A 9,311-nucleotide genomic window follows, 5' to 3' on the forward strand; every position below is an offset into this window, starting at 1 on the left:
CTAACATACAAAATCACCATTCAATTAACAAGTTCATGAGCGTTACATATTTAAAATCACCAAATTTATAAACACAATTTTTTACATAAATATAATCAAGTTTATAAGCAACATAATAATAATAATAATAATGCATGTTGAAGTTATAATCAAATATAATTGTCCAATATATGCATGACATCATACGTATAATGTCGTTTACTATGTAGCAACTAAAAGTCAATAAATCCAAAATTGTTTGTTCAATAAAATAGTCGGATAAAAATAAAATTAATGAGTCGTGTAGCATAAATCAGATTAATAAACCGATCGACGTTACAAATGGCGATCTACAGTGCATGGTAGAAATGATAGAAACATAAATAAGATAGAGATCAAGTAATAATGTAATATGAAATAAATAATTTGGTTTCACTCACCAATTACATGCATGCTAGCTAGCTAGCTGCATGATTTGATCGTCACCACATGATATACATAATTATATACATAACAAGACATACTATTCACTAGCTGCAATTTTTTTTTTTAAAAAAGTGGCTCTACAGCCACCACTGCATTATTGAAGGCTCCCGCTAGTGTATTTCATGTGTTTTTTTTATTTTTTGCCTTTTCACTGGTTGCAATTTAAAAAAAAAAAAAATTAGTGGCTATACAACCACCGCTGCTTTGTTGAGGGCTCCCACTAGTGTATTTCATGTGTTTTTATTTTGTTTTGTTTTTTTTTTCACATGCATTTTTTTAACATTTTTCAATATATATATATTTTTTTAAAATAGACCACATCATTAAAAAATATTTATTTAATTACCAAATAAAAATAAATATAAAAAGGAGGTAGCAGGAAGACTAATATTTTTCAAAAACGATTGTGTCTGCCTAGTATGTATATATATATATATATATATATATATATATATATATATATTTATATATACGTATGAGCTTATATGACTATGTCATACTGCATACACGCCAACCCATCTAAAAAAGTCAGGGTCATTTTTTGTTAATATATTAAAAGAGTTCAAAACTTTTAGAAGATGAGAAAATATATTTATAATTGTAAATTGTGCAACCGTCGTGTAATTATTTTGAAATAAATAAATAAAACATATGACCTACATAAAAAAATTAATTTTTTAATAATAGACCCCACTCTTTTTTAAAGCGATTACGCGACGTTTACATACTTCACGGTTGTATGTAGAATTACTCTTGAAAGATACTATACCGCAAATGATTTTTAATGGTAATTTTTGTAATTATAATAAGCTATTTATGTACTTTTTTGTAAAACTGTAAAATTGAAGACCGAAAAGGGCATAATTGTAATAAGAGTAAGTTACATAGGGGTATATATGGAATAAAAAATATCTAAAGAAAATACTATTTATTACTATTTATCTTACTATTCATATGAGGATAGACACTTTTAAGATATAAGAAATATATTTATATAGGGTTAATTAGTCCATAATGTCAATTAGAGTGGAGAAGCTAGACGTTGAATAAAGGAAAAATAGAAGATTTACGTGGTTGGATATTAAAATTTATAAAAAAGAACTAGGGATAATTAAGAGCGCGCTGTACATGATTGTGTTTAAGATTGAGAGACTAGTCCACTCGAGGCTTAATTCTGTCTCCAAAGTGATGGTCTCGTCCCATCGCTTCTCAAGTGGAGTAAGGATTTGGGTATAATTAAAGCGACTTTAATGGACCATGCAGCACGGCTAATTAAATACGAGTAATGTTATTTATACTTGTTGAATGTGTAAATATCGTACAGTTATTTTAAAAAAATAAAATTTATTATTAAAAAATTAATTTCTTATATAGATTCTGTATTTATTTATTTTTTTTAAATAATTACGCGACATTACATACTTATAATTGTAACTATCATTTCTTACTAAACATTGAACTCAATATATAGTTACCCATAATTTTTATGATCAACCAGTACTCTCGATTGCTATATTATATATAGAGGAGGTTATTGAAAATATATCTTATGTTACCGGCTAGCTATGGTTAATTTTGTACATGATCCTCATGAAATGTTGCTCGATCGCCATCGGACTGTTGAGAGCCTAGCTATTTAATTAGTTATCGGTGATATATCATCGATCGCCTTTGTTACGTTGCTAGCTAGATCGATCGATCGGTGGTCACGAGGTCAAGAGGTGGCTGATAGGTCCGACGTACTAGCTAGCTAGTCGTATATGCATTCCAAGACGTAAACTACATGAGATAGTTGATTTTTTTTTATAAATGTAAAAGAAATTTAACTTTTAGTTATTTTATTTATATAAATTTTTATATTGAAATAGTTATTTTTTTATTATATTATAATAAAATAATATAAGATAAATTTAATTTTGATTATTCACATTAAATCTTTACATTAGATTATCTATTTATTCATTATATAGTAATGAATAATTAATAATTTAAAAAATATTTAATTTTTTTAATTAATAATTTTTTTAATTTTATCATATTTTACTTTTCTACCTATTACTAATTAATAATTATATTCTTATTAAATTAATATATCACTACCTCAAATTAATATACCAATTGTGATAAAATATGTTATAGAAAGAAAGTGAGAAAGAAATAATTAATAAAATATGTATTTAAGTATGTACAATAACTTTTAAATTTAAAAAAACTTTTGAAAGTCATTATAGCTAAATAATATTTAGAATTTAGCTAATCTATTGTGAGCATATTTTACCTTCTAATAATTAACGATAGTGCTACAACCCTCTCTGGGAGTCTCGCATTGTTCTTTCAAGTGTTTTTTTTAAGTTATTTATTATACATATTTTTTAAGACTTTTACATATTTTAAAAAATAAAATAAATTTAGAACATTATTAAAAAATACTTCTTTAATCAAAAAGTTAAAAAATAAATATTTAACAAAATCTATATAAAAAAGGAACTAATTAAAACACATAAAAAAATATACACTAATACAAACGATAATTCCAATAAGAGTTGGGAGCGAAACGCTTAGTATTTTTCAATAATTAAATATTGAATCAATTTAATTTTTAATTAATCCATTAAAAATGCTCTTAGTTGGCTACCAAAGTTCTCCTCTATATCAAGCTGCATTTATTGGATGTGCATGGCAGCTTGTTACAGCTTGCTGAATAATATTATATTCTTAATTTTCAATTTTTTTTTTTTTTTTGATCTTAAAAACAATTTAATCCCAGAGCAATTAATTACAAGACAAATTAAGCTGATAGCTAGCAGCTTGGTTGTCCACTCTAATCTAAAACCTTACTCCTAGCTTTCCAAATCCCAAACTTTTCCAAAAAGACAAGATAGAGGTGGCCTTATTTGTATTTAAAATTTACCTTAATTTATTTTAATTCATCTTATCTTATCATATTATTATAATTTTTTTAAATTTTCACACAAAATATAATAAATAATTCAACTTTTTTAAATTCCAAAATAACTTTTTCAAATTTTTACATAAAATATAATAAATAATTTAACTTTTATTCTACTATTCACAAATTATCTCAACTCATTTCTGAATCTAACACTCCCTAGACAAGATAAAAAAATAAAAATAAAAAATAATTCATCTTATCTTATCATATTATTATAATTTTTTCAAATTTTAACACAAAATATAATAAACAATTCAACATTTTCAAATTTCAAAACAACGTTATCAAATTTTTATACAAAATATAATAAATAATTTAATTTTTATTCTACTATTCATAATTTATCTCAACTCATCTCTAAATCCAAACCACTTCCTGAACAAGACAAAAAAATAAAAATAAAAAATGCAAGCAAGATCAATCATAGCTAGGAACACCAGCCTGACCATATATAATATATATATATGTATATATTCTCTATTATAATAAGTAACTATCTAATTGTGAATAGTAATTTTTTAAAATTTTTTCTTCAAGTCTTGTTTTACCAAAAGACCACTAAAATCCTTGACCATTTGATGTGTAGCTCTCTTGTAGAATTTAATGAAGGATCATGTTTTACCAAAAGATCCTTAAAACCCTTGACAATTTGACGTGTAACTCCCTTGTAGAATTTAACGAAGGATCATGTTTTACCAAAAGGTTATTAAGACCCTTGACTATTTGACGTGTAGCTTTCTTGTAGAATTTAATGAAAGATCATGCTTTATCAAAAGACCCTTTATAGTCCCGCGGTGCACATGAATTGACATCTATTTTTCATGTCTTTTTTGTTCTGACAGTATACTCATTTTCCTTTCTTTTGTTTCAATTTGTTTTAAATAAAAAAATTAAAATGACTTTACTCTTTAGAATAGAAATGCTTTAGAGCATTCTCGTTGTAAAATTTAACTTTAAGTAAATTTAACTAATAAAATACTCAAAACACTTAATATATAATATTAATTATTAATTTAATTAGAATATAATTATTATTAATATTTTAATTAGTAGAACTATAAAATGTGATAAAAATAAAAATTAAAAAAATTATTAAATTAATAATATTTTATTATTATATAGAGAGTAAATAGATAATGATGCAGACCAATATTCATATTTTACAAAAATTTAAATTTATTTTAATCTTATTTTTTATTTTTCTTTAATCCTATAAATTTTTTTCACATAAATAAGTTACTGATTTATTTATTTATTTTTATTTAAATAGATGCGCTCCGAAAATGCACACCGTTTCCAAATATATATAAATACACAGTGGTTTCCCTTGGGTCTTACGATGTTTTTCCATTAATATATTTTTTTTCTTGTCACGTGATCATGTCTCGTTTGACATACAAATTTTCTTTTGTTTTTTTTTTTGAAAATAGAACATAACTTAGTTGAACTAGAGTTATTAATAGAATACTGCTATATAGCATCTACTACAGTGGTATATATAATGCACACATTATAATTTATTAATTTCTTCTCTCTAAATAGATGACTGAAATGATATCACATAAGATATATAAAGTAGCTGCTTAAACAGTGACTTTTCTTAAAATTATTTCTTATTAATAAGGTTATATTTCAAAAGTTCAGTTTTTTTTTATTTTTTACAAAATTGTCAATTCAAAAATTTAATAAATTTCCGTACAAGCGCGCGCGCGTTTATTTCTGCATTCATAACTCCTCAGCGTACGTACAGTACTGAGAGATTCGTCCGAGAGTCTGGACAAAGTACCCACAAAAAGACAAAACTATTTTGCAGGGAGAGAAAATTAGGGATGACTATTATCCAAAATTAAGAAAAGAACGATGTTAATTTGGAAGTTATAAGGGTATTGTCAAAAGACTCAAACAGCTGATCATTATCTTCCCAGAAGAAGAAGAAAAAAAAAAAAAAAAAAAAGAAAAGATAAGAAAACAACCGATTCTCAAGCACAACCTTCCCTCTCCTCTCGTCTTCTCTTCGTCTCCGCTCTTTTAAAAGGGGCACGCCCCCAACACAAACTCTTCCCTTTTGAGTTGTAGGCTATCCTTTTTCACTTTTTGTTTTTTGGTTTTTTAACTTTCACTTTTTGATCTGTTTGCAAGTTCGTTGCGATTATTGCAAGAACAGACAGTGAAGAAAGAAGATGCGACCGAGATAGAGGAATTAATGGTAGGAGTGAATTAAGCACCCACGAACAGAAAGCAAAGTTTTGAGTCTTGGAGAGTGCGAGAGATAAAGTGTCTTATCTTTCATTTACTACATGGTGATGATATTGATGGGTTTTCTTTTTCATGAGGAGTAGGGAAACAATTTATGCCATTTCTTTCATGAGAAGCGCGCACTAGAGTATAAAAATACAGTTCCGTTGTTATAAATGGCAGGCCTCTTGTCCATGTCTGTTCTTGATCACATGGCTTGCATGCAAGTAGTTACGATGGTAATTGGTCTTTGTTCTTCTTGGGGGAACACGGCCAAATAAGGGCACCCTGCTTTTGTACGTTTACCAGTCAAGTTCCATTAATGCCAATAAATGGATCAGGCTACAAAGATCTAAGAGGCTTTACAATTTTCGGACAGTGTAAACCTGTTTTGTTTCTTTTATTTCCGGGTTTTATTGACGGAGCTAAGGGCAATGGAGTAGTGTTTTTCAAGAAAGAAAGAGTGCGTTTTTCTTCTACCTTCAAAGCTCCAAGGTTTGGTCCGAGACTTTCAGCTGCAGCAACTGATCATGGCCGTCACTGGGCTATATTTACCCTAATAATAACATGTGAGCTCTCAATTGTATATCTCTGATATTGTTCTCTGCATCACTTTCTATGTAAATTAATTTTCTATCGTATAAAACTAAAAAGATTTTTGTTTTCTCTTAGACACTGCAAATTAAAACTATTTTACTGCGCCGAGGACTATCCGAGAAGAGGGAGTTATGCTGAGAAATAGATCCAGAGCAGTGACCAGCAAGCAATCTTTAATGGCTGATCACAGCTCTCAACAATATCCCACCCAAAAACGCACCAGGCCAATCCCATCTTTCTTTGGCTCTCCAAGATTCAGAGCTTTCACAGCAAAGGGTCTCTCTGAGAGTGAAGCAGTGATGAGTCCAACCTCAATTCTCGACACTTTCTCATACGACGGAAGCCAACCAAAATCCGGAAAAACTTTCTCAGAAAACAAACACTCATGGGATAAAATGGACTCAAAAGGCATTGCACTTGCTCTTTTAGATACTATCAACGATGGAAGTAATGAAGAGAATTCTTCTAAACCCAGCAATGGAAAGGTTCTCTTTGGTACAAGGCTTAGAGTTCAAATTCCTCCCCTGACACTCACTACACATTCTCCAAATGAGTCTCCAATATCTCCGGGTGATTTTGGAATCAAGACCCGGAATTTGCAATTATCAGAATTTGCTTCTACCAGTTCTGGCATTCAAACAAAGGATTCTCCACGAGTTGTCAAGGCTAGTCTCTCTGTGAGAGAGATGGAGCTGTCTGAGGATTATACATGCGTGATATCTCACGGGCCTATTCCAAGAACCACTCGTATATTTAATAACTGCATTGTGGAGACCTATTATTCTTTGCCGGGTGAGCATAAGTCTTCCTCGGAGAATTTCCTCAGCTTCTGCTACACCTGCAAGAAGAATCTTGAACAGACTGAAGACATTTACATTTACAGGTTTGGTCCAGTTCCTTCTTTTGAATTAACAATCCCAGGGATAGTGGAAAAATGTATGGATTTGTAAGGATCCAGAAAATGTCGTTTCTGCTATATTTTGGTCTTGAATCCAAATATGGTGCTACGACCGAGAATATAGAAACTGGACGAGATAGATTTTTACAGAAAACTCTTACGCGCGTGTGTGTATATATATATATATATATATATATTTGTTTTTGTAGGCCTTAATCAGGCTGTACCTAATTAAATCATGAATTCTTCTATATTTCTAGCTTATGACTAGCTAAAAGACTAAGTACTACTGTTCGCCTCTGACATATGCAGGGGTGAGAAAGCCTTTTGCAGTCATGATTGCCGCTACCAAGAAATGCTGTTAGACGGATTGGAGAATTCAGAATTTGAGGATGGCCATAAAGAATTTTCTTGATCAGCAGCTCTCAAAAAGCCTGTGTTTTCAGAAAGATATCGTCACTCTTTTTGTCCCCATAGTTGACTATGAATCGATCACTTGGGGATGATTTATTTAGGGAAAAAAAGCTGTTAGATCAGAGTGGGTTTTCCTTTTAACTTTTCTTTTGTATATTTTTTTTTTCTGGGCTTTTAGTTTTTGGATTTGTATTTGCTTTTTACCCTCTCCCGAGCAGATAGAGATAAGAGAGGAGGGTGGGACATTAATGTAGAGTTGTTTTTGCTCGAAGTGACGACTAATTTGAGTGCTTTTAGCCTTATTCCCAAGGATTTTTTGTTTGCAGTTGATGATGATGATCATGAATGATTGAAAACTTGGGTCATCTTTGTTTATTTGTCCCATTATCATCACGAACATTATTATACATGGGGACCAATTATTTCATCCATAAAGATTCTCTCCTCTCCAGTCATGACTTATCCTTTCTGTATGCTCATACCCATTTTTGTCTATCTAGGAGGTTGTGTTCAACGACTGAAGAATTATTATATTGGTTTTTTTTTTTTTTTTTTTTTTAAAATAAAAATCTAAAACTGACTTTTTCAAGGGAATGGATCCCAACTCGACTGTCTTACCCATCCCACATCATCAAACTTAATTCCCCCCCTCTTTAATCCTTGTAGTTAACATCCTTATGAAGAGGAGAGGAAAACTTTTGGAAGTATTTTAGGGTGATTTATGATCAGCAGCAAGCTAATTCATGCAGGTTCATCATGGCCACAGATCATGCATATATAGGGTACTTGCCTTTGTCACAGCCGGGAATTAAAGCTAGGAGAATTAATAAATACCTAAAACATGGTAGGGTTACCAAACCTAATCTAACATAGAGGTGATGATCAAGAGCTAAAGGCAATATATATGCATAGAGATGCAGGAGGTAGGATTAGTGACTCTTACCCACCAAAAAAGAGTAATTGGTTGTTAAAATATATTGTCAAACCATGCATCCCTATCCTTTAAATATTTACATTGATTATTCTAATAATGTCAAGGCCAAAGGAAAAAGGTACTAGTGATTCTGATTGTATATTAACTTGCTTTAGCAAACCCCATGATCATGCATTTTTTTAATCATAATTAAGCTGATGTGTTTCTCGAACAAGCTGCTTTTTTGGGACGTTTGTTACTGTTTAAACAAGTGGAGGAGGAGATATTAAGAATCTTTTGGTAATGTGATCACCAAGCTTGTCTGTCATGGCCTGCTAATTGATGAGGCTTACTTTTGATATATATATATATATATGTACCTAATTGGACTTTTTATTAGCTATGGGTTCAGTTCTTAATTTCTCAAATTATCTTTATATTTGTTACAGAAAAAGAGAGGAAACAGTGAAGAAAGAAAAGAAAAGAAGAGAGAATGAAAAACGTGAGGTCAGGGAGGGTGATACAAAGTCATATATGTTGTCTACTAAGCCAAGTTTCATGTCCCTTTCATCATTATTAACTCCTGTTCTACTGATGATCTTAACTTCGTCTGTTTTCTATCATTTTCTAAAATGTCCAATCTGCAAGTTTGCCACCTTTCTTGATCTTTCGGCTCAAGTCAAATGAAAAGAAAGAGACCTCGACCCTTTTTTTTTCCTTCACGTCTCTACTATACCAACTAATTAACAAGGAGGGAAAATGTTGCAATATTATTGCAATTTGCTCGGGCTAGCTAGCTCGACCGAATTTCGCGGCAGCCAGCCTAATTCAGGAAA

The 9,311-nt window shown here is 30.4% G+C and overlaps 1 protein-coding gene across 2 annotated transcripts; it reads left to right on the top strand.

Annotated features, from left to right (window-relative positions):
* Positions 1-5,319: 5,319 nt before the first annotated feature.
* On the top strand, positions 5,320-7,856 carry LOC121260806 (FCS-Like Zinc finger 8-like). 2 transcript variants are annotated; one of them, XM_041162838.1, is made up of 3 exons: positions 5,320-6,222; positions 6,326-7,133; positions 7,461-7,856. In XM_041162838.1, the coding sequence occupies exons 2-3, from the start codon at positions 6,382-6,384 to the stop codon at positions 7,561-7,563; spliced, it is 855 nt and encodes a 284-aa protein (XP_041018772.1). In that variant the 5' UTR covers positions 5,320-6,222; positions 6,326-6,381; the 3' UTR covers positions 7,564-7,856. The 2 variants fall into 2 exon arrangements, with proteins under 2 accessions (XP_041018772.1, XP_041018771.1); XM_041162837.1 differs by lacking the exon at positions 7,461-7,856 and adding an exon at positions 7,198-7,386 and having other exon boundaries at positions 5,387-6,222; positions 6,326-7,159.
* Positions 7,857-9,311: the final 1,455 nt, after the last annotated feature.

The sequence above is a fragment of the Juglans microcarpa x Juglans regia genome, chromosome 4D (genome assembly GCF_004785595.1).
Source record: "Juglans microcarpa x Juglans regia isolate MS1-56 chromosome 4D, Jm3101_v1.0, whole genome shotgun sequence".
NCBI lineage: Eukaryota > Viridiplantae > Streptophyta > Magnoliopsida > Fagales > Juglandaceae > Juglans > Juglans microcarpa x Juglans regia.